The sequence below is a fragment of the Globicephala melas genome, chromosome 6 (genome assembly GCF_963455315.2).
Source record: "Globicephala melas chromosome 6, mGloMel1.2, whole genome shotgun sequence".
Classification (NCBI taxonomy): Eukaryota; Metazoa; Chordata; class Mammalia; order Artiodactyla; family Delphinidae; genus Globicephala; species Globicephala melas.
In genome coordinates, this window is record NC_083319.1 from 81849794 (window position 1) to 81875775 (window position 25982).

Sequence of the window (25982 nt, forward strand, 5' to 3'; positions counted from 1 at the left end):
CAGGATTTGAGAGCCATGGAGTGTCCAATAAGCACATACTGCCTGTGAGTAAGTAATTATGGTTAAGAATAAACTGAAAATACTCTTTTCATGTGTGTAATGTTTTAAATGTCTACTAAGGCCATAATGGCTATGTTAGGACATAAATACTAAGTTGTTTGGATCTAACTCTTATTTAGATGGAACTGTTAAATATCCTTTTGACCTAGGGCACCATGAAATAATTACTAAGATACTGAAAGAGCCATAAACCAAGAAAGTTTGAGAACCTCTGAACTATGGTATCATACAATTAATGTGTCTTCTCTTTTTTTTAATAGCATCTTATTGTTTTATTTATTTTTTTTAAATTAATTAATTAATTTTGGCTGTGCCGGGTCTTAGTTGCGGCATGCGGGATCTTTAGTTGCAGCATGCGGACTTCATAGTTGTGGCATGTGGGCTTCTTAGTTGCAGCATGCAGACTCTGAGTTGCAGCCTGCATGCGGGATCTAGTTCCCTGACCAGGGATGGAACCTGGGCCCTCTGCATTGGCAGCACAGTGACTTACCCACCGGACCACCAGGGAAGTCCCTTAATGTGTTTTCTTTTAAAAAGTAGAAAGTACAAAACACTACCATATATTTTCAAAGAATACATAACAAGCATCTAAATGTATTTTCAAACATCTAAAATGCTACTAAATTGATCCAGTGAGGTGGGTAACGGGGAGAGAACAGGAATTTAGTGGTGTTGGTCAAAGAAAACCATGACTTCCATTTTATCTGTGATATTTTAACTTAAATTTTCACATGTATTCATGCATTACATAAATATTTAAAAATCAATTGAAAAGAAAAACCTAAGCTCTATCCAGAGAATAAAGCGGATTTCATGTAATTTAGACTCAAGAGGAAGAATTTCATATGTAACAGGCAGATGCCAAAGGCAGCCACGCACCCAGGGTTGACAGTGCCATCTGACTCGGGAGCCAGCCAGCCCTGGACTCAGATGCCAGCTCTGCCACTTACTAGTGAGTGGTGTGACCTCCATCAAGTTCCTCTGTTTCCTCACAGCATCATCGTGAGGTTTAAATGGGTTAATTCATTTAGAAGCCCTTAGAACAGAGCTTGGATCGTAGTGAAGGCTCAATAAACACCAGCTGCTCCCATCTTCCTCCCGTTCACTGAGACTCCTAAGTTGGTGCCAGGGTGGTGAGCCCACATTTGTCACTCTCTTCCTCTCTCCCTCCCCACCCCACCTGCCTTCTGCTCTACATGAACATACAATTCTCCTTCCTTCTTTCATTCTTCCTTTTAGAGTTAAGAGCTGGGCAATGAAGTTGAGTCTGGACTACACCAACAACTCCTGCTGAGACTGTCTGTACAGATGGATTACACGCTCATGAGAAAGTAACAACCATGGTGTGGTGTGCTTGGTAATTAGATATAAGGCTTAGAACATCTATCACATTGCTATTTTCCCCTTCAATTGCTACTTGGAATATATGATATCTTTTTAAGTCTGTTTCCTTGCTGAAAACTGATATTCCCAGAGAGAGGAAGAAAGGAAAACCTGCCAACCAAATATCTGAATTTGAGGCTGAAACTTTCCTTTCCTCAACTCTTATTTAGCATAAAAATTGCAAAGACTAAGGAAGCTAATACCCAATCATTGATTCTACTTACGGAGCTTCGGGAGAGAGATGAACCAGAGGATGCATCCTTAGCATGATTTGAAAGTATCAGGAAGGTGTCTGCAGGAGGGTGTGTGAAGGCTCAGCCCAGATCTCCTTTCCCTTTTGTCTGACTTTTTTTTTAGAAGGCTGCTCTCAGGTTACTGGAATCCATTTCGAGGTAGAGAATGAACCTTGCCACCTACCCCCACCCCAATCCCACAGGAAGTCAGCTCTTAACTAATAACTGACAGATGTGGGAGGATAAATAACTCTGCTCCCTTAGCTGGGACATCTCTAAGGCATGACCTATATGCTTCCTGAGCTCCTCTGTGGGACTGGGCCTAAGTTACTTTCTACTTGACTCTGCCCAGCTTCGCACACTTGCACACCCTCCTTCTCTTCCATGTCCAATCCCCCACTCTCCTAAAATCTTCTCTTGGAAGCATTTCCTAATAAAACTGGAATTTTTATCTCAGGTTCTGCTTTCTAGGAACTGAACCTAAGACAGCCTCCCTAACTCTCCACCAAAAACTGCCCTCCATGGTATTTAAAATTCTTCTATTCAACATTGATTCCTTTCACCTTAGGCTTGAGCCCTGGTAACTTGCACATTCCCTGTAAGGGGTCCCAATTTAGTACTGTTTTCAGTATTGACCACCTAGCCTGACTACAATTCAAGTCATTTCTTAGAACAAATATATTTTGATTGACAGTAGCTTGAAGAAAAAGAGGAAGAGTAGAAGATAGCTACACAAAAGAGGTGAAAAGTTGACAGGTGCCTAAATCCTCTAGGCCCTGATTTCCTTCTCTGTGATCTTGTGGGTTGGGGTTAGCAGATTCCAAAGCCCCTAAGATTTCTTTAGCTCTCACATTCCACATACTATGAAGTGAAGGATGAGAACATTGCCGACAAATGTTTCTTTCTTTTTAATTTTGCTGCTGCATTTAGCCCTAAGAGATCATTTTTCTCTACCCCATCACAGAAATGATGCACTTCTTTCATACTTTCTAATTTTGGCTTGTCTGGGGAAAAAGAGTGTGGTTGTGAGTTAGTGATTTATGACTAAGTAGATTGATTTTCTATTTGGTAGCTGCTGAGATTAAAAAAAAAAAAAAAAAAGCTCCCCAAAGTAAACAATATAACAGTTATCCTCAATGCTGGGCTTCTGTTGAAATTGATCCAGCCTCTGATTACAGAATAAATTACACACCCCTCTGTTATCTTTCTCAAAACCCTTGGTTCCCTACACCAAAGTAATCGGTAGACTAAAGAAATGTGTTAAATAGCCAATGGGGCTTTAAACAAGAATGAATGTACCTTCCCAAACAGGAGATTGTTTTTCCCCTCAATAGTAACCAGATCCAAAATCTGACCAATTCCCATCATAGCCCTGAAAAGATGGCCTGATTCTCACATCTCACCTGGACAAAGCCCCAAAGTAACTCAGTCCCTGCATTAGCTAGCCAATTTATGCCATTTCTAGGCCCTTCAGCCTTTGCTGGGGAGAAAACAACGCCATCGAAATGAATGCAGCCTTAACAGTGTTCTGGATAATAAAGTTAGCCTAGGCCCTAGTTATTTCACTCCCAGGAACAATGGTTCCCACTCCAGTTTCAATAAAATCTACGGCAACAAAAATATCTGCAGATCAGGTATACTCAAAGTTATTGTCCGTTTGTAAGTCAATCTACGTAAGAAAACCTCCATGTTTTTGTTACGGTGTTTTTTACTCCTTCAGCCGTAACTGCTTTTGCTTTCTAGGTTCTTAAGGATGAGCAAAATAGAAGTAACTGCGAGGAGAAGAAACACTGCAGGGAACAGGAAAGCATAAGCACCTTTTTTTTCCATAAAGGACCAGATTGTAATTATTTTAAGCTTTGTGATCCATATGGTCTCTGTCAGGACTACTCAGCTCTGCCATTGGAACATAAAAGCAGCCACAAACACAGAAATGAATAGAAGTAGCTGTGTTCCAAAAAAACTTTATTTAGAAAAACAGATGAGGGCCATCCTGACCCTTGTGTGCCAACCTTTGCTCTACATCCAAGAAATCCATAATGCACACTTAAAGAAAAAGCTAGTAGTGGTCTGAAATACAATAGAGTTTGTAAAAAGTATTTGTTGCTGTGCAACCTAAAGTATAGTAAAATACCAAATGCAGTCATAAGGGAAATTACGGGATTCCTTCATGCTTGTTACAATGGAATTTACCACTGTATAACATTTGCTGTCATGTCATATAAATTTAACAACACTACCAGCCAAATTTTTCTAAAGTCTAAGTTTTCCTACTCGCCAGAACCATGGATCTTTTCAAACTGTTTAAAGCATGGAATAGTAAAAAGATAAGTTATATATGTTGATAATATAGAGTAATGCATTTAAACAACCACCTATGGCGTAGATACTTTCAGTATCCCCATTTTACAGATAAAGAAATTGAGGCACAGGTTAAGGTCAAAGTCATACAAACAGCAAATGGCAGGGATAGGATTTGACCCCATCTTCCTGGTGTCAGTGTTCTTAGCACTTGAGCAGTAATGTCCTCTGATCTTCCCTCTTCTTGATATTTGAAACTGCAGCTCATTCGTTTTCATTAATTCTGTAACTACCCATATGCTTCCAGAATGTCTCTCTCTCCTCATTCTGTTCTTTCTGCTCTGTATGTTCCTGGTCAGTCACCACTGCAGGTTTCTCCTTCTGGACCATCCTTTAAAATATAGATGTTCTTCAGCTTTCAGATTCTCCTGTCCGTTTATACTCTCTCCCTCAGCACTGCAATCTATTTCTCAGGGCTTTAAAGTAGTAAGGACCCCATGGGCTCCAAAAATCTCCAACCGTGACCTAAAACTTTTTCAGTAAGCTTCAGATCAATACTTTCAACTATACCCTAAACCTCTCCACCTCAACATCTCACAGTCATCCCAACTCAACATGTCCAAAACTTATCAACCCACTCTCTTTGTACAGTTTATCTGGTAAATGGTTCTACTTGTGCTTGGAACCCATGTAAGAAGTCCAGACACTCTGCTGGAAAGGTCATGTGGAGAGGCCCCAAAAACACATGCAGAGGTAAGGGGCCCCCAAGCCCCACCTTCCAGTCATCCCCATAGAGGTACCAGGCATATGAATAAAGATGTCTTGGACAACCTCAGACCAGACCAGCCACCCACTGAGTGAGCCCAGTCAATCCCATGCAGAGCTGAAGAATCACGCAGCTGAGCCCTGCTCAAATTCCTGACCCACAAAATCCTGAAATATAATAAAATTGTGTTGCTTGAAGCCACTAAGTTTTGGGGAGACTTGTTACACAGCAATAGATAACTATAACTCTTCCTCCTTGTTACGGACTGAATGTGCCCCTGTACCACAAATCCACATGCTGAAGCCCTAACCCCCATGTGATAGTCCTGAAGGTAAGGCCTTTGGGAAGTAAGGTTTAAAAAGAAGTCACAAGAGTATGACCCACACGATGGGATTAGTGTCCTCGTAAGATGACAAAGAAAGACCAGAACTCTCTCTTGAGCTCCTCCCGCCCACCACCCCGCCACGTGAGGACACAGGGAGGAGGCAGCCATCTGCAAGCCTAAAAGACAATTTTTGCCAGGAACCAAATCCATCAGCACCTTGCTCTTGGACTGTCCAGCCTCTAGAACTGTGAGAAATAAATGTCCTGTTTAAGCACCTAGTCTACGGTGTTTTCTTGTAGCAGCCCAAGCTGCCTAAGACACTCATCATCATTACCTCCATAACACACAATTACAAGTGAACTCTGAAAGATATCTGCTGGAGCATGAATGAAAAAGAAATAGGTCTGCTTCATACTGTCATTTCCTAATCTCTACTGTTTTTGTTTCTCCAAGTGATACACTATACTCATACTTACATTCCAGCCTCTTCCCAGCTGGACTTAAAAACTGTCTTTAAAGTTATATTGAAACTTCCAAACCTGCTCGTCTCCATTCAGCTCTGATGTTCTTCCCTGCTGGAAGCCTCCAGTGAGTGCTTCTCTTTATAATGATGGCACTTAAACCTTACCTTTCTAATTAATTTCTACCTTCATCTGAACCAAACCCAGGAGGTTCCCACCACAAAGGAGAAAGATTGTCCTACATTGGATATCGTCCCATTTTTTCTACCTCAAACAGAGATAAAATGGCATTTCCCAGCCTTACTTATTCTTTTGTCTGCCTTTTTAAAAAAGTTCTGGGACTTCCCCAGAGGTCCAGTGGTTAAGACTCTGCCTTCCAATGCAGGGGGTGTGGGTTTGATCCCTGGTCAGGGAACTAAGGACCCACATGTCACAGGGTGTGGCCAAAATTTTTTTTTTAAAGTTTCAAGTGTACAACATAGTGGTTCAATAATTTTATACATTAAAAAAATATCACCATGATAAGTCTGGTTACCATCACCATACAAACTTATGACAACATTATTGACTATATTCCCCATGATGTACATTATATCCCCATAATTTATTTATTTTATAATTAGAAGTTTGTACTTCTTAATCTCCCTCACTTATTTCACTCATTCCCCCACCCTTCTCCCCTCTGGCGACCACTAGTTTATTCTCTGTATCTGTGAGTCTGTTTTTGTTTTGTTTTGCTTTTCAGACTCTACAAATAAGTGAGATCAAGTACTATTTGTCTTCCTCTGACTAATTTCACTTAGCATAATACCTTCTAGACCCATCCATATTGTTGCAAATGGCAAGATTTCATTTTTTAATATTTTTTTATATTTATACATATAATCACATCTTCTTTATCCATTCATCTATCGATGGACACTTAGGTTGATTTCATATCTTGGCTATTGTAAACAGTGCTGAAATGAACACTAGAATGTATATATCTTTTCAAATTAGTGTTTTTGTTTTCTCTGGGTAAATACCCACAAGTGAAATTGCTGAATCATATGGCAGTCTCACTTTTAACTTTTTGAGGAACCTCTATAGGGTTTTCCATAGTGGCTGCACCAATGTACATTCCCACAACAGTGCACAAGCGTTCCTTTTTCTCCATTTTCTCACCGACACTTCGTATTTGTTGTCTTTTTGGTTACTGTTATTTTGACAGATGTGAGGTGATGCTTCATTCTGGTTTCAATTTGCATTTCCCTGATGATTAATGATGTTGAGCAGCTTTTCATGTGTCTGTTGGCCATCTGTATGTCTCCCTTGGAAAAATGTCTATTCAGGTCCTCTGCCCATGTTTTAATCTGGTTTGTTTTTCTGATGTTGAGTTGTATGAGTTCTTTGTATATCTTGGATATTATCCCCTTATCTGATATATCTTTGCAAACTTCTCCAATTCAGTAGGCTGCCTTTTCATTTTGTTGAGAGTATACTTCACTGTGCAAAAGTTTTTTAGTTTAACAATCTCATTTATTTTTGTTTTTGTTTCCCTTGCCTGAGGAGACTTATCCAAAAGATATTACTAAGATTGATGCCAAAGTGCATACTGCCTGTTTTTTCTTCTAGGAGTTTTATGGTTTCAGGCCTTACATTTAAGTCTTTAATCCATTTTGAGTTTATTTTTGTGTATGGTGTGAGAAAGTAGTTTGATTCTTTTGTGTAGCTGTCCAATTTTCTTATCACCATTTATTGAAGAGGCTGTCTTTTCCCCATTGTGTATCCTTGCCTCCTTTGTTATAGATTAATTGACCATCTAAGTGTGGGTTTATTTCTGGGATCTCTATTCTGTTCCATTGAACTTTGTGTCTGTTTCCATGCCAGTACCATACTGTTTTGATTATTATAGGCTTATAATATAGTTTGAAATCAGGGAGCATGATACCTCCAGCTTTGTTCTTTCTCAAGATTGTTTTGGCTATTCAGGGTCTTTTGATTCCATACAAATTTCAGAATTATTTATTCTAGTTCTGTGTAAAATGTAATTGGTATTTTGATAGGGATTGCATTGAATCTGTAGATTGCCTTGGGCAGAATGATCATTTTAACAATGTTAATTCTTCCAATCCATGAGAACAGTATAACTTTCCATTTGTTTCTGTTGTCTTCAATTTCTTTTATCAATGTCTTATAGTTTTCTGAGTACAGGTTTTTTACCTCCTTAGTTAGATTTATTCCTGGGTATTTTATTCTTTTTGACACAATTGTAAATGGGGTTGTTTTCTTAATTTCTCTTTCTGATAGTTTGTTGTTAGTATATAGTAACACAACAGATTTCTGTATGTTAATTTTGTATCCTTCAACTTTATGGAATTTATTTATTAGTTCTAATAGTTTTTTGGTGGTGAATTTGGGATTTTCTATGTACAGTAAGTCCCCTACATACGAACGAGTTCCACTCCAAGAATGTTCATAAGTCCAATTTGTTCATAAGTCCAACAAAGTTAGCCTAGGTTCCCAACCAGCACAATCGGCTATATAGTACTGTACTGCAATAGGTTTGTAATACTTTTCACACAAATAACACACAAAAAACAAACACAAAAAATTAATAAAATGTTTGTTTGTTTGTTTGGGGTTTTTTTGCGGTACGCAGGCCTCTCTCTGTTGTGGCCTCTTCCATTGCGGAGCACAAGCTCCGGCCGTGCAGGCTCAGTGGCCATGGCTCACGGGCCCAGCCACTCCGCAGCATGTGGGATCTTCCCGGACCAGGGCACTAACCCACGTTCCCTGCATCGGCAGGCAGACTCCCAACCACTGCGCCACCAGGGAAGCCCTGTTTGTGTTTTTGATATTGAGGTACATGAGCTGCTTGTATATTTTGGAGATTATTCCTTTGTCAGTTGCTTCATTTGCAAATATTTTCTCCCATTCTGAGGGTTGTCTTTTTGTCTTGTTTATGGTTTCATTTGCTGTGCAAAAGCTTTTAAGTTTCATTAGCTCCCATTTGTTTATTTTTGTTTTTACTTTCATTTCTCTAGGAGGTGGGTCAAAAAGGATCTTGCTGTGATTTATGTCAAAGAGTGTTCTGCCTATGTGTTCCTCTACAAGTTTTATAGTGTCTGGCCTTACATTTAGGTCTTTAATCCATTTTGAGCTTATTTTTGTGTATGGTGTTAGGAAGTGTTCTAATTTCATTCCTTTACATGTAGCTGTCCAGTTTTCCCAGAACCACTTATTGAAGAGGCTGTCTTTTCTCCATTGTAGAATCTTGTCTCCTTTATCAAAGATAAGGAAACCATATGTGCGTGGGTTTATCTCTGGGCTTTCTATCCTGTTCCATTGATCTATATTTCTGTTTTTATGCCAGTACCATACTGTCTTGATTACTGTAGCTTTGTAGTATAGCCTGAAGTCAGGGATTCTGATTCCTCCAGCTCCATTTTTTCCCCTCAAGATTGCTTTGTCTATTCGAGGTCTTTTGTGTTTCCATACAAATTGTGAAAATTGTTTTTCTAGTTCTGTGAAAAATGCCATTGGTAGTTTGTTGGGATTGCATTGAATCTGCAAATTGCTTTGGGTAGTATAGTCATTTTCACAATGTCGATTCTTCCAATCCAAGAACATGGTCTATCTCCATCTGTTTGTATCATCTTTAATTTCTGTCATCAATGTCTTATAGTTTTCTGCATACAGCTCTTTTGTCTCCTTAGGTAGGTTTATTCCTAGATATTTTATTCTTTTTGTTGCAGTGGTAAATGCGAGTGTTTCCTTAATTTCTCTTTCAGATTTTTCATCATTGGTGTATAGGAATGCAAGAGATTTCTGTGCATTAATTTTGTATCCTCCTACTTTACCAAATTCATTGATTAACTCTATTAGTTTTCTGGTAGCATCTTTAGGTTTCTCTATGTATAGTATCATGTCATCTGCACAGTATCATGTCATCTGCAAACAGTTTTACTTCTTCTTTTCTGATTTGGATTCCTTATATTTCTTTTTCTTCTCCCTTTGCTGTGGCTAAAACTTCCAAAACTATGTTGAATAATAGTGGTGAGAGTGGGCAACTTTGTCTTGTTCCTGATCTTGGAGAAAATTGTTTCAGTTTTTCACCATTGAGAATGATGTTGGCTCTGGATGTGTCATATATGGCCTTTATTATGTGAGGTAGGTTCCCTCTATGCCTATTTTCTGGAGAGTTTTTATCATAAATGGGTGTTAAATTTTGTCGAAAGCTTTTTGTGCATCTATTGAGATTATCATACGGTTTTTCTCCTTCAATTTGTTAATATGGTGTATCACATTGATTGATTTGCATATATTGAAGAATCCTTGCATTCCTGGGGTATACCCCACTTGATCATGGTGTATGATCCTTTTAATGTGTTGTTGGATTCTGTTTGCTAGTATTTTGTTGAGGATTTTTGCATCTATGTTCATCAGTGATACTGGCCTGTAATTTTCATTTCTGTGGTGTCTTTGTCTGGTTTTGGTATCAGGGTGATGCTGGCCTCATAGAATAAGTTCAGAAGCATTCCTTCCTCCTCAATTTCTTGAAATAGTTTGAGACAGATCAATGTTAAATGTTTGGTAGGATTCACCTGTGAAGCCATCTGGTCCTGGACTTCTATTTGTTGGGAGGTTTTTTTAAAATTACCGATTCCATTTCATTACTGGTAATTGGTCTGTTCATATTTTCTATTTCTTCCTGATTCAGTCTTGGAAAATTGTACATTTCTAGGAATTTTTCCATTTCTTCTAGGTTATCCATTTTGTTGGCATATAATTGTTCTTAGAAATCTCTTATGATCCTTTGTATTTCTGTGATGTCAGTTGTAACTTCTCTTCCTTTATTTCTGATTTTATTTATTTAGGCCCTTTCTCTTTTTTTCTTGATGAGTCTGGCTAAAGGTTTATTAATTATGTGTATCTTTTCAAAGAACAAGCTCTTAGTATCATTGATCTTTTTCACTGTCTTTCTAGTCTCTATTTCATTTACCTTTGCTCTGATCTTTATTATTTCTTTCCTTCTCCTAACTTTGGGTTTTGTTTGTTTTTCTTTTTCTAGTTCCTTTAGATGTAAGTTTAGATTGAGATTTTTCCTGTTTCCTGAGGCAGGTTAATATCACTATAAAATTCCCTCTTAGAACTGCTTTTCCTGCGTCCCACAGATTTTAGATCATTGTCTTTCCATTTTCATTTCTCTCATTTTTTAAATTTCCTTTTTAATTTCTTCACTGCCCCATTGGTTGTTTAGTGGCATATTGTTTAGCCTCCATGTGTTCGTGTTTTGTGTTTTTTGGTTTTTTTCAGTTTTTCTCCGGTAGTTGATTTCTAGTCTTATAGCACTGTGGTCAGAAAAGGTGTCTGATATGATTTCCATCTTCTTAAGTTTATTGAGACTTGTTTTGTGGCCTAGCATATGATCTTTCCTTGAGAACGTTGCATGTGCACTTGAAAAAATGCTTATGTAGTTGCTTTTGGATGGAATGTTCTATATATATCTATTAAGTCCATTGGTCTCGAGTCTTGTTTAAGGTCAGTGTTTCCTTATTTTTTTTAAATTGGGGTATAGCTGTTTTACAATGTTGTGTTAGTTTCTGCTGTACAATGAAGTGAATCAGCCATATGTATACATATATCCCTTCCCTCTTGGACCTCCCTCCCACTCCCCCATCCCACCCTATCTAGGTCACCACAGAGCACCAAGCTGAGCTCCCTGTGCTATACAGCAGGTTCCCACTAGCTATCTGTTTTACGCATGGTAGTGTATATATGTCAATGCCAATCTCCCAGTTCATCCCACCCCCCTCCCCACCATGTCCACACATCTGTTCTCTACATCTGCATCTCTACTGCTGCCCTGCAAATAGGTGCATCTGTACCATTTTTCTAGATTCCACATATATGCATTAATATATGATATTTGTTTTTCTCTTTCTGACTTACTTCACTCTGTATGACACTCTATGTCCATCCACATCTCTACAAATGACCCAATTTTGTTCCTTTTTATGGCTCACTAATATTCCATTGTATATATGTGCCACATCTTCTTCATCCATTCGTCTGTCAATGAACATTTAAGTTGCTTCCATGTCCTTGCTATTGTAAATAGTGCTGCAATGAACACTGGGATGCATGTGTCTTTTTGAATTATGGTTTTCTCGGGGTATATGCCCAGTAGTGGGATTGCTGGGTTATATAGTAGTTCTAATTTTAGTTTTTTAAGGAACCTCCATACTGTTTTCCATAGTGGTTGCATCAATTTACATTCCCATCAGCAGTGCAAGAGGATTCCCTTTTCTCCATACCCTCTCCAACATTTATTGTTTGTAGATTTTTTGATGATGGCCATTCTGACCAGTGTGAGGTGACACCTCAGTGTAGCCAGTGTTTCCTTATTGATTTTCTGTCTGGATGATCTGTCCATTGATGTAAGTGGGGTTTTAAAGTCCTCTACTATTATTTTGTTACTGTCAATTTCTCTCTTTATGTCTGTTAATATTTGCTTTATGTATTTAGGTGCTCCTCTGTTGGGTACATATATATTTACCATTCTTATATTTTCTTCTTGGATTGATCCCTTGATCATTATGTAACATCGGTCTTTGTCTCTTCTTACAGTCTTTGTTTTAAAGTTGATTTTGTCTGATATAAGTCTTGCTACTCCAGCTTTCTTTTCATTTTCATTTGCATGGAATACTTGTTTCCACACCCTTACTTTCAGTCTGTGTGTGTGTGTGTCTTTAGATCTAACGTGAGTCTCTTGTAGATAGCATATATATTGGTCTTATTTTTGCATCCATTCAGCCACACTGTGTCCTTCGATTGGAGCATTTAGTCCACTTACATTTAAAGTAATTATTGATAGGTATGTACTTATTACCATTTTGTTAATTGTTTTGGGGCTGTCTTTGTAGTTATCTTTTGTTCCTTTCTTCTTTTGCTCTTTTGTGATTTGTTGACTGTATCCAGGGTCCCCAACCCACGGGACATGGACTGGTACCAGTCCACAGCTCGTTAGGAACCGGGCCACACAGCAGGAGGTGAATGGTGGGCAAACGAGCAGAGCTTCATCTGCCGCTCCCCATTGCTCGCATTACCACATGAACCATCCCCACGTCCCCGTCAGTGGAAAAATTGTCTTCCATGAAACTGGTCCCTATTATCAAAAAGGTTGGGGACTGCTGGACTATATTTAGTGTGATATTTGGATTCCTTTCTCTTTTTTGCATATGTATCTGTTAAAGATTTTTGGTTTGTGGTTACCATGAGGATACACACACACACACACACACACACGCACAATATTTTAAAGTTGCTACTCTCCAAAGTTTGAATGCATTCTAACAACGCTGCATTTTTACTCCTCCCTCCATGTTTACTGTTTTTGACATCATATTTTACATCTTTTTGTTTTGTGTATCCCTTAACTACTTATTGTGGATATAAATGATTTTACTACTTTTGTCTTTTAACCTTCCTGCTAGCTTTAAAAGCAATTGATCTACTATCTATACTACATGTTTGTCTTTACTTATGAGATTTCTCCTTTCATATTTCTAGTTGTGGTCTTATCTGCTTAGAAAAGTCCCTTTAACATTTCTCATAATGCCAGTTTAGTGTTGCTGAACTCTTAGTTTTTGCCTGTCTGTAAAACTCTTTGTCTCTTCTTCAAATTTGAATAAGAACCTTGCTGGGTAGACCATTCTTGGCTGTAGGTTTTTTTCTTTCAGCACTTTGAATATATCATGCCACTCCCTTTTGGCCTGCAAAATTTCTGCCAAAAAGTCAGCTCATAGTCTTATGGGAGTTCCCTTGTACACAACTAGTTGCTTTTCTCTTGCTGCTTTTAAGATTCTCTTTTTATAATTAAAATGGCAAAAGTTAAAGATAATGTGTATTGGTGTGGAATTCTTTGGGTTTCTTTTGGGGGGCTCTTCATGATTCCTGGACCGAAATGTCTTTTTTCTTTCCCACATTAGGGAAATTTTCAGCTATTTTTTCTTCAAATAAATTTTCTGACCCTTCCTCTCTTATCCATCTGGGACCCCTAAAATACAAATATTAATATGCTTGATGCTGTCCCAGAGATCTCTTAAACTATCCTCATTTTTTAAAATTCTTTTTCTTTTTTTTCTTCTGTTCAGCTTGGGTGATTTCCACTACTTTATCTTACAGCTCACTGATCTGTTCCCCTGTATCATCTAATCTACTGTCAATTCCTTCTAGTTTATTTTTTTAGTTATTGTGTTCTTTAGATTTTTTGTGGTTCTTTATATTTTCTAACTCTGTTAAGTTTCTCACTGTGTTTATATTTTCTTCTCTCAAGTTTGTTGAGCATCTTTATGATCATCTTTGTGATCATTAACTTGAACTCTTTTTCAGGTAGATTGCTTATCTCTACTTTGCTTAGTTCTTCTTCCGGGGTTTTGTCTTATCCCTTCATTTGGAACATATTCCTCTGTCTCCATTTTGCCTAAGGTTGGTTACATTTCTCACAATTCTATCAGTGTCCTTGTGATAGAATGAGTTCTCCAAAATCGCTGCTGCCAGTGTCTATGTCCCTAGCAGGAGTCCCAATTGCCTCCTGCCTCTCCAGGAGGCTCTCCAATATCACCAAGGGGGTCTGACCCAGGATCCTTTCAAATGACTGCCTCTTCACTGGGACTTGGAGTGTATGAGATTTTGTGTGCACCCTTTAAGAGCAGAATCTGTTTCCTACATCCCTCTGGCTCTCCCATATGCAAGCCCTGCTTGTCTTCAAAGACAGATGTTCTGGGGGCCCATCTTCCTGGTGCAGGACCCCCAGGCTGGGCAGCCTGATGTGGGCCTCAGGCTCCTCACTTCATGGAGAAAACCTCTGCAATTGTGACTATCCTCCTGTTTGTGGGTCACTTTCCAGGTGTGTGACCATACTGTGTCTCCACCCCTCCTACCTGTCATGTTATGGTTCTTTCTTTGTATCTTTAGTTGTGGAAGATCTTTTCTCCTAGTCTTCAGGTTGTTTTCATAGATAGCTGCCCTGTAAACGGTTGTAATTTTGGTATGCCCATGGAAACAGGTGAGCTCAGGGTCTTCCTACTCTGCCATATTCCCAGAAGTTCTTCCTTATGTTTGCCTTTTGACCTGAACAAGATAACCAGTTCATGAGTTTGCTCCTCCCCCCACTAAAATTATAACGTCTCAATTGGCTAAGTGACTTCCAGATTGCAACCTGTCTTTATCAGGCATCCCATTCCTTCCCAGGAGAGGACATCAGGTGTAGATAGAGTCAATGATGAGCAATAATTTTAGTTAAACACCAAGTTCTGCTTTCTTCTGAAAGAATATGACAATTTCCCCAAATCTGTCAGTGTTAATACCTTGGACCACAACTGAACCACTACACAATATATCCAATTTTCAAGCTGTTATGATAGTGCTGTGTTCCTTGTAACTTGAGTACCCAAAGTCTTTTCCTGGAAAGCCAAGTTACTTGTCCATACCCCTCCCAAAACAGACATCCAAGTACTCTTAATATTTAATACCCCTGAGACTCAAAAGTAAAAGAGGACTCATTAAGCAAATTCATGACCAGTGACTTGAGGCAGCAATACAGCCCTCCTCTTTAGTGCAGGGTTGCCCTAGATCTCAGATACCACTCTCATTCCTAGTTTCAAGCATCTATGAAGCAATTTCCCCAGGAAGTAGCCTTTCAAAGCAGGAGCAGCTGGTGGGACATAATGCTGTCTAGCTTCCTGGCACCATCCCCAGAGTGAAACTTCAAATCACTGGACCTGTTTTTTTCCATTCCATGTCCTCCCCAAAGCTGCTTCCAGAAAAAGCAAATTGCTCTAACATAGGCAAGGTCTTTTCCCATTATTAACAAGACTCACTGATAAGCTCACTTGTTCTTTCTGGCTGCCAATATAAAAACCTCAGGGCTGTAATTGTATTTGAAGGGAGGAGGCATTAGTGTTCAGTATGTCCTTGCATCCATGATTTCCCAGGTCATCCTATCAGAAAGGACGTCTGGCAGTCACATGACACAGAACGCCCTAAAACAAGGGTGCTTACAGAGATTGCCCCAGGGGTGTGGATTTCCAAACTAAATTTGTTGTCTTTGGGTATGAGTCAGAATAGCCCTTAAGTTAGAAAAGTCAATGACAGTCATGTAAGTGGGTTAAACAGATGCTTAGAGATAGGGACATTAAAAATCAAAAGCACTGGGTTCAATCTCCCTGAAGTCTATAAACCAAGTCCTGGTATAATTCCTCCACTGGCTAGCTAGGGTTGGGGTACTTCCTCAGTTCTAAGGCACTGGGGGTGACTTCCCTAGCTTGGTTTGGGAGAGAGGGAAATGTGGAAGAATAAGAAGGGAAACCAGGGCAGTGGACATCTCAAACCGTAGCCATAGAAAGTAGAATTACAAAACCCAACTAATTATTTCAAAACTTCATCTTTCCAAAGGGAAGTTACCCTAGCACCTGAGCAGAAGTGGTAGAAAGATTATGCTACATTTAAGAAAAAATATCTGGACAAGCCAAGTAAGATCTTTTTCTTCTGGAATTATTTCTTCCAAGTCTTCTAAACTTGTAGTCCCAGCTTCTCTCCCAATAAAATGAGGAGGATACTACCCACCTTTTCCCTAATCTTAGGCAACTAAGATTATATGAGTTCTTCAGAAGATAAATGTGGTAGAAATTCAAGAGGACTTTTATTGACCAGTATTCAATCTGTCCCATCCTACATCAAATTTTTAAAATAATGGAAATTCTGGGCCCTTGCTATTAAAATAGCAAAAGATAGTCATCATTTACTGACTCAGTCCTCACCACTCTCACAGCATATGGGGCATGAGACATCTTGTCAAACATATGGTATTCCAAATGTAACAGTGTTAAATATTTAATATTCCACAATGGTGTACCATAAATCAAATTGTGAAGAGTTGTAGGCAAACCACCAACTCCCACAGCAGAGGTAAGTTCCACTTCAGGCTTTCTAACTAACTTGACTTTTTTTCTTGATTAGCTTTCTATCCAAATAATTCATTGTTTTATTTTCCATTGAGAAAAAGTACACAAGCTGGTAAAACAAAACAAAACAAAAACAAAAAACAAACCAATGCTTGTCAATTAATCTCAGCTTAAAACTCTCATGTCAGTATACTGTTGTGTCTTTGAGACCTTTTTTTAAATCGGGTTCAGGGTTTTTTTGGGTTTTCCACAGAAAAACCCAAATGAACTTTTTGCCAACCCAATAATTATCCAAGGTTCACTTCCTCCCTCTTCTCTCCCCAAAGATCATAATAATGGCCTTTAAAAGAAGTTACTGTGAACATTTCTAGGTTTTAGACTTGCCAGTCATGGCTGTATTTCCTCCTGCAACTGTCTCACCTAGACCTAGCTAATACATAGTAAAAGTAATAATAACAATTAATAATAAAAATAACACATGACATCTACTCCATGTATACCATTGTTAAGCATTTACATAGCTTATCTCTAATTCCCACATCAACCTTACATGTAGGTACTGTTATCAATATTAACAATCAGGACAAAGACTCAGAGAAGCTCAATAACTTGGTCAAGATCACATAGCTTTCTAACCAGCAGAGATGGGATTTAATTTGCATCCTTCTGAGTACAAAGTCCAAGCATCGTTATGAGTACAAAATCCAAGCATCTTTATGAGTACAAAGTCTAAGCCTCTTTCTGAGTACCAAAGTCTGTACAGTTTTGTACAGCAACTACTTTGCAATCCATGTGGAAGTTACACTCATACTGTATCTTCAAAATCAAAAGGCTATAATGGCTATACCGCAGGGGAAAACAGAACTATTCAGGCAGCCCTCTACGCAATTTAGTGAATACATCAGAGAAGATGGTTTTGTTTTGGAGCGGCCCTTACTTTTTCCACTAATCTACTACCTGAGTCTGGACACTAAAAATTAAGGTAAACCAAGTCAAAATATAAAGAACAATGAAGCATATCAACCCAGAGGCTTAAGTTAAAAAAATAATTTTAGACATACAGAAAAGTTGCAAAAATAGCATAACAACTCATCTACCTTAGTATTATCATCTTATATAGCCATAAGCAATTATCAAAATTAAGAAACTAATATTAACCCAATACTATTAACTAAACTACAGACTTAATCTGGAATTCACCAGTTTTCCCAACTACTACACTTTTCTCTGTTCCAGCATCCAATCCAGGATTCCATATTATCTTAGTTGATGCATCTCTCTAATCTGTGAGAGTTCCCCAATCTTTTCTTGTCCTTCATGACCTGAACAGCTTTGAAGAGTATTGGTAAGTTGTTTTGGAGAATGTCTCTCCCTTTAGTTTGTCTGATGTTCCCTCCAGATTTGAATGAGGTTATACATTGTTGCGAAGGATACCACAGAGACAGAGTGCCTTCTCAGTGCATGGTATGGGGGAGTCCATGACATTGGTATTTCTTTTTATTGCTGATATTAACCCTGATCGCTTGGTTAAAGTGGTGTCTGCCAAGTCTTTCCACTATAAAGTTATTCTTTTTCCCCTTGTTTCAATAATTGAAAAATACAAGGCTCGGGCTTCCCTTGTGGTGCAGTGGTTAAGAATCCACCTGCCAATGCAGGGGACACGGGTTCGAGCCCTGGTCCGGGAAGATCCCAAATGCTGCGGAGCAACTAAGCCCGTGTGCCACAACTACTGAAGCCCATGTGCCTAGAGCCTGTGCTCTGCAACAAGAGAAGCCACTGAAACGAGAAGCCTGCACACCACAACAAAGAGTAGCCCCTGCTCCCCGCAACTAGAGAAAGCCCGCACGTAGCAACAAAGACCCAATGCAGCCAAAAATAAAACAAAAAAAAAACATTAAAAAAAAAAATACCGGGCTCAGGGCAGGAGGGAAGAGGATTCCCTGAGACTGTGCAAATATCCTGCTTCTCCTCAAACTGTTGCCCATTAATTTTAGCACTCATTGATCAATCTTGCCCACAACAATTATTATTTTGGCGCTCTAATTATTTGGCGCTCTAATCTCTAGAAATAGAGATTTCTATTTCTCTCACTCCCCCTACAATAATTAATTGGAATTCTTCTGTAAGGAAGAGCTGCCTCTTCTCCCCCTTTTATTTATTTATGCAGTTATTTATTTATATCAGTATAGTCTCATTGATATTTATTTCATTCTATGGATTATAATCCAATGCTATTGTTATTTTTTTAATTAATTAATTAATTTTGGCTGCATTGGGTCTTTGTTGCTGTGCGTTAGCTTTCTCTATTTGCAACGAGTGGAGGCTACTCTTCGTTGTAGTGCGTGGGCTTCTCGTTGCAGTGGCTTCTCTTGTTGCAGAGCACAGGCTCTAGGCACACAGGCTTCAGTAGTTGTGGCACATGGGCTCAGTAGTTGTGGCTCACAGGCTCTAGAGCGCAGGCTTAGTAGTTGTGGGGCATGGGCTTAGTTGCTCCGTGGCATTTGGGAATTTCCCGGACCAGGGCTAGAACCCATGTCCCCTGAATTGGCAGGAGGATTCTTATCCACTATGCCACCAGGGAAGCCCCCTGTCACTTGTTTTTGAACTCCAATTGATCCAGTTTTGGTCATTGGCAGTTCTTTCACATTGGCTCTGTGCCTTTCCTAGTGCCCTACATTTTGTTTTTTGAGTAATTTTTTACTTCCTGGTACCACAAGATACTCCAAGCTCACCCTGTGATTTCACTACTCCAGCCCAAGAATCAGCCTTTTCTGCAAGGAGCCCTTCTTCCTTTTATTAGAGCATGGTATTTGAAACCAAGATCTGAAGGCTAGGTGTACTTATTACTACAGTGGTGTCATTGCCTCTAAGTCATCTCAGCAGGTGGGACTTGGAAATATATGTATACTTACTAACCCCCCACCCTAATACACACACACTCACACACACACACCCCTTATATTTATTTCTGTATTTATCTATGTATATTAAAAAACATGGGTTCATATTGATACCCCTGATTCTAATTCTAAAGACTTTGCTTAATATTTTATCCAGTATCTCCCCAACGAGAGGGTCAAGAGGAATGAAAAAGGCTTATGCATTTAAATGGTGTCCAGCTATTGTGTAGACTAAGGGTCAGCAAACTATGGCCGACTGTCTATTTTTGTGAAATACTTTCACTGGAAAAAAGTTTTGTTTTTTGTTTGTTTGTTTGTTTGTTTTGCGGTACGCGGGCCTCTCACTGTTGTGGCCTCTCCCATTGCGGAGCACAGGCTCTGGACGCACAGGCTCAGCGGCCATGGCTCACGGGCCTAGCCGCCCCGCGGCATGTGGGATCTTCCCGGACTGGGGCACGAACCCATGTCCCCTGCATCGGCAAGCGGACTCTCAACCACTGCGCCACCAGGGAAGCCCTGGAAAAAAGTTTTATTGGAACACAGACACATCCGTTAATTTAGGTATTGTCTATGGCCATTTTCCACTAGAAATTAATAATTGAGTAATTACAACAGAAGTTTTTTGAGTTGCAAAGCTGCAAATATTTTCTATCTAGCCCTTTACGGAAAGGGTTTACAGATCCCTAGTCTAGGCTATGTTTCAAATTTTCACCTGAGAGATGAAATGGAAAGAGTATGGGTTCAGAGTCCATCCTTCCTCTTATAATTACTAGCCATAGGCAAGCCACTGACCCTCTCTGTGCCTCAGTTTCCCCTTCCTTGAAGTGTTTTGGGGAACACTAAAGATCATATGATAAAATCCCTGGCATATAATAAATGCTCAACTAATGGTAGCCAGAGTTACTTCCGCAGGTGGCTTTTTAGAATTTTGCACAAAAATAATCTATTTTCAGTCGTGCTTAGATGACTAATATAGTTCACAGAGCCTGTTTGACCATGGGGACTCTGAACCATAATTCTAAATTCAAATACTCACTGCATCACTTACTACCTGTGGGACCTTGGGCAAGTAACAATGTTTTTGAGCCTGTTTCTCCCTCCATACAAGGGTAAGATATTCATAGGTCATAAGAAATTATGTCTATAAACATCTTTATGCCATGGTCCCCCAAACCAGTCAGGAGACAAAGCTGGGATGAATGCATCAAAATTAGAATCAAGATGTCTTAAAATACATCTCCTGACCCTAGCCGCAGGAATTCCGATTCAGGAGGTCTAGAATAAGGTCCACACTAAGCATTTTTAGCAAATACCTAAACTGACTTAGTTGCAGGGCCAGGTCTGGGAATCACTGTTACTCAGTAGTAAACACCACGCAAATTCCCTCCGTGATCTCATGTCAGCTCTACATCCTCATGGTGTCCTGCTACCTTCCTCTCATTCAGATAAATGCTTGGCCCATTCAAGGCTTCCTCGAGTGCTACAGGAAACCCAAATCTCCTTCTCCTGAGCCACTGCATTATATCCCTTTATAGAGGATTAGGTCCTACTGAGAGGTCAATAAGATTCTCCATGTTTCAGAAGATTAATCTATTCCTTCAACATCCTCCTCCTTTACAAAAATACACTCTGTGAGTCTCTCCCTCATTGTATTAGTCAGTAAATACAAAACCAAGAACCAGGTGGGGTTGTGAGGAGGGGAAAAGGGGACAGCAAGATGACCAGAGACACTGGTAAGGAGGAGAGCAAATTAAAGAAGGCAGTCATCCCCAGCTAACCCCTTCACACTTTGCCCTGCTTGTCAGTAGGGCAGGGTAAGAAACACAGGCTGGAGCAGGTACAGGGCCTTTTAACCCATAGCTGGGACCCACAGTAGGGTTGAGGAATGAGAAACCCTAGGTGGTAGGAGCTGGGATGGAGATTCCTGGGGTCTTTTGATGTGAGGGACACACATCACTGTGAGTTCAGCACATGGCATACCCGAACACTCGTAGGCTGGTACACTGGCTCAAAAGCCAAGACTCCGCTGCTCACTCTTATGCATCAACAGAGACCAGGAAGGATAGGTGTGTCCAGGAGCAGGAATACAATGGAGGCTGTCAACTTTAGTGATGCCCAAGGAGCAGCTTGCAAACTATCTTAACCCATCATCTGCCAAAGCTTTTTAAAAAATGACGTAAAATTAACATAAAATTAACGATTTTAGGGCTTCCCTGGTGGCGCAGTGGTTGAGAATCTGCCTGCCAATGCTGGGGACGTGGGTTCGAGCCCTGGTCTGGGAGGATCCCACATGCCGTGGAGCAACTCGGCCCGTGAGCCACAGCTACTGAGCCTGCGCAGCTGAAGCTTGTGCTCCGCAACACGAGAGGCCGCGACAATGAGAGGCCCGCGCACCGCGATGAAGAGTGGTCCCTGCTCGCCGCAACTAGAGAAAGCCCTCACACAGAAATGAAGACCCAACACAGCCTAAATAAATAAATAAATTTAAAAAAAAAATTAACCATTTTAAAGCGTACACTTCAGTGGCATTTAGTACACTCACAATGTTGTATATCTATCACCTATATTGTTTCAAACATTTTCATCATCCCCAAAAGAAAACCTCATGCCATTAAAACAGTCACCCGTTTGTTCCTCTCTCTACCAATAATTTTTTATAGTGAGGGGTGGATTTTCTCTGTAATGAGATTTTATGTAGCCACTGTTTGAGAAGCTTTGGCAAACTCTGGGTTCAAAGGGCACAAGAACATTCTCTCTTCAACCAGGTGGGAGCAGCTTTCTGGAATGCCCTAATGTTAAGTTTCCCTTCCCCCATCTCATTCAGTCCAGTGGGAACAGTGCCAGATTCTTATACACAACTACGCGCGCGCACACACACACACACACACACACACACACACACGTGCGTACACAAACACATACCCAGGCTGGTAAGTTTCATGTGGTCAATAACCATGAGAACAAGTGCACCACAACTGCTCTGAGAAGAACCTATTCAGCACCCCAAAGCCTGAGTGACCCTCCCAGAATGGGTCCAGATAGTGGTCAGCTCTTACCCGCTGCTTCTCTGGGTCCACAAAACGAATGCCGAAGTAGTCCTTCTCCAGCAAGCTGTAGTAGTTGCAGATGTGGTCAATAAGAAACTGCCCTTTGGTCTCCCTCTGCAAAAGAAGCACATTTATGTTTCAGCCAGAGTTTGCCTTGTACATTGAGGTCTAAAATGTGCCTCATTCACTCTAATACATCTGTGCTAAGACAGATGAATTCACTCACCCTGCTCTCTGGAGCAGGAGCTTCCAAACTCTTAACTGCAATCCACAGTGAGAAATTCATTTTATACTGTAAGCCATTACACACACACACACACACAACCAAAGGAACACCAAAAAGGGGAACCAAAAGGATACCAAACAATACCCTGCCTAGGTGCAACACACTCTACTATGTTCTATTTTATCCTAGCATATGCCATTTAATTTTTCTAATGCTATTTATGATTCAGAACACTGATTTCACAACTCAATACCTAGTAGAGATCCACCGTTTGTAAAACCACACACGATTCCAAATACAATGCACCTGGCTGCTTGCTTTAACTGCTCATTCAGTCCTCACAACAATCCTGCAAGGAAGGTCCCATTTTATATCTGAAGAGAGGCTCAGTGGCTTACCCAAAGTCACACAACATGTATGGAGCAAAGCAGGATCTGACCCAGGTCACCAGGCTACAGAATCCAGGCTCCATGCCACTTTGCCTCTCTGCAACATTGGTTAATGTACTGTGACCCTGCTAGAACACAGGGTCTGGATGGTATGGAAATGCAATGAATGTATCAGACAGAACACCCCAACTCCCACCAGGAAAGGTGGAAAACTTGCTGCCTCAGGCCTCACAGCCTCCATATCACACCCATAAATCAACATAGAAAGGCACTGAGGTAGACTGGAGCGGGGAGTCCAGGACTGGGATTCAGAGACAGGTCTGGGTGACCTTGAGCAAACTCCCCAGCTGTTTCCACATCGGTAAAATGAGTTGGTTGGACTAGATTTCTAAGTTGGCTAGATTATTTTTCCTTCTAAAACTCTGTGAGTAAGAGAAGTATTAGCCAAATCTGATTAAGGTAAATACCATTACAACAAAACTCCTTAAGAGCAAAGACCCTTCCAAGCCCTCATCAGGACATTTGATAACTTTCTGCTTCAATCAAAGTTGCTGACAGACCCACGGAATGTTTTAGGGATGGAATGTGACCTACAAAAATAAATGAAGAAATCAGAGACATTAAGTGAAGCCACTCTTCCAATCCACTAAAAATAATTTTGGAAGATCAGTTTGGTCTATGCTACCTGATTATCTTTTCTTTAGAAACCACTACCACCAGCTTGGGGAGTTGACGCTGGCCTGGGATGCACCGCACTGAACAAAGGACTGGGGCTTATAAGCACATACTGTGATATGAAGCCTCCATTTCCCTGAAATCACTTTTGAGTATAATTTTGGATGAGCTTCGAACCTTTACTTTCTTTATAAAAGAACCCATTTGACGTAGCTCACAGGGAACAAAACATCAAAATGGAACTTGTTTTTAGATTTCTGTAATTGTTTTTAACCCAGAAGGCTCAAACGACAAGCTGTATCTGATGACAGCTAAATTCAATGCCCAGAATATAATCAATGGATATAGTTCCTTTCATAGATTTATTCTGCAACCCATCCATCTGAGAGGTTGCTGCAGGATCAAATCACTGAACATAACACGTGAGTTCATCATTTTATGATTGGATTGCCAAGTTCTCCAAAGCAAAATTTACTATGGTGGACTACCCCCAACATATGCGAGACAAACAAGACATGTGGGGTTAAGGCAATGCCTTGTAATGACGTGGGACCTTGATTGTGTATGACAGCTACTGTGCCCTGAAGAAGATGTAGTACTCTGATGCACAACAAAGATTATTTTTTTTAATGATTAAACACAGCAACCAATATATACTCTACAGCAATATCTCAGACTACCTAAGATCCTTGAGAGAAGGAAATACCACAGCAGACAATGTAATGACTGGATAATACAACTGCGTCTGAAACAGGGGTCAATGCCTTCTGCAAAAGCAGGTGAGGCCAGTTCCCATGGGTCCAGGCCACCAGGTGGGTTCCAGATCTCTGCTCCTCAGAGCACCACCCTCAGTCCAGCAATACTGTAGCAAATTCAGCATCACCTGGGAGGGAGCTTGTTGGAAACACAGAATTTCAGGCACTGTCCCAGACCAACCTAACCTAACCTGCATTTCCCTCAGTTATTCATATGCTCATGCAAGTTTGAGAAGCACTGGTCTAGAGGAATTTTCCCAACATGGGAAAAGTGCAAAAATTGTACCTGTCTCCAGAGCCCACTAGGAAAAATGCCCATTTTCCCGTGAGAACTGTCCATTCCTCAACTCAGAAAAATCAAAGGTTTTTCCAGTCTAGAGAACACAAACTTCCCCTGAATCTGCAGGCTGCCAGCCAACCTCATCTTCTCGAGATGCTCTATGTCGCTGCTTCGTGCCAAGGAAGCCAGTTTACAGCCTCACGTTCTGCTCTGTTCCACTCCTGCCTGGAGAGCTGGACAATGTTCTTAAGTCATGTAAGTACCTATCATTATCATTTCTGTGCATTAAGCCCAGCTCTTGCACTAAACAAAAGGCCACCCAGGCCCAGTACCAAGAGTTGAAAGAGTTTGTTCAGGTATGTTATGTGAGGGTGCAGAAGCCAGCTGCCAGCCTCACACATCTCACTTCAGCTTGGGGGTGAGCAGTGGTTCTTCCCCCTACCTCCCACTGCTGGAACTCTGTTGAACTAACCCAAAGCCTCCATTCACTTCCTCCTGGTGTTTCTGAGGGGAGAGGCCATTGTTCACACCCTATCCTGCTACCTAAGCCAGTACCTGGCACACTGAGTGTGATCGAATGAATAAATGGGGCACTGCTTTCTCTCATGAAAAACTTGGGTTCTGGAAACTAACAGTGAGCCTCAGGTAAGACAACACAGTCCTCGTGTTAGAGACTCCTCAAACTTAGTACAATTAGCCAGCCTTCACCCTAATCCATCAAGGTCTACACGGAGAAGTGCTAACCAAAGATTTCAAGTATAAGGACTTCTTTATAATGTCAAAACTTTGTTGATTCTCCGACAAGGTATTAGTTATATTTCCAGTACCAACTGAAGAGGGAAGAAAAATCAAATAGCTAATATAACTTCCTTAGAGCTGTTACCCAAGTTGTGTTTTATTAATCACAACAGCATTTCACACATGTGGAAAACAATAGGGCACAAATGTGTGAGCAGGGCCTCCTACAGGGGCCAGCTGGATGTTATGCCTCAAGAAAGTGCCTGAAGTATAGACTTCTTCTTTTAAACATCTTTATTGCAGTATAATTGCTTTACAATGGTGTGTTAGTTTCTGCTGTTTAACAAAGTGAATCAGTTATACATATACATATGTTCCCATATCTCTTCCCTTTTGCGTCTCCCTCCCTCCCACCCCTCTAGGTGGTCACAAAGCACCGAGCTGATCTCCCTGTGCTATGTGGCTGCTTCCCACTAGCTATCTATTTTACATTT

The 25982-nt window shown here is 40.3% G+C and overlaps 1 protein-coding gene across 6 annotated transcripts in view; it reads right to left on the reverse strand.

Annotated features, from left to right (window-relative positions):
• The window catches only part of FRMD3 (FERM domain containing 3), a 314195-nt gene that overhangs the window by 136957 nt on the left and 151256 nt on the right, over nt 1-25982 (reverse strand). For 5 of the 6 annotated variants that reach the window (XM_060301068.2, XM_060301071.2, XM_030832772.3 and 2 more), the window contains exon 2: nt 22435-22539. In XM_060301068.2, the coding sequence (XP_060157051.1) occupies nt 22435-22539 (105 nt within the window). Of the gene's footprint in view, nt 1-22434; nt 22540-25982 lie in introns of those variants that run through there. The other variant, XM_060301070.1, reaches the window with a different exon arrangement.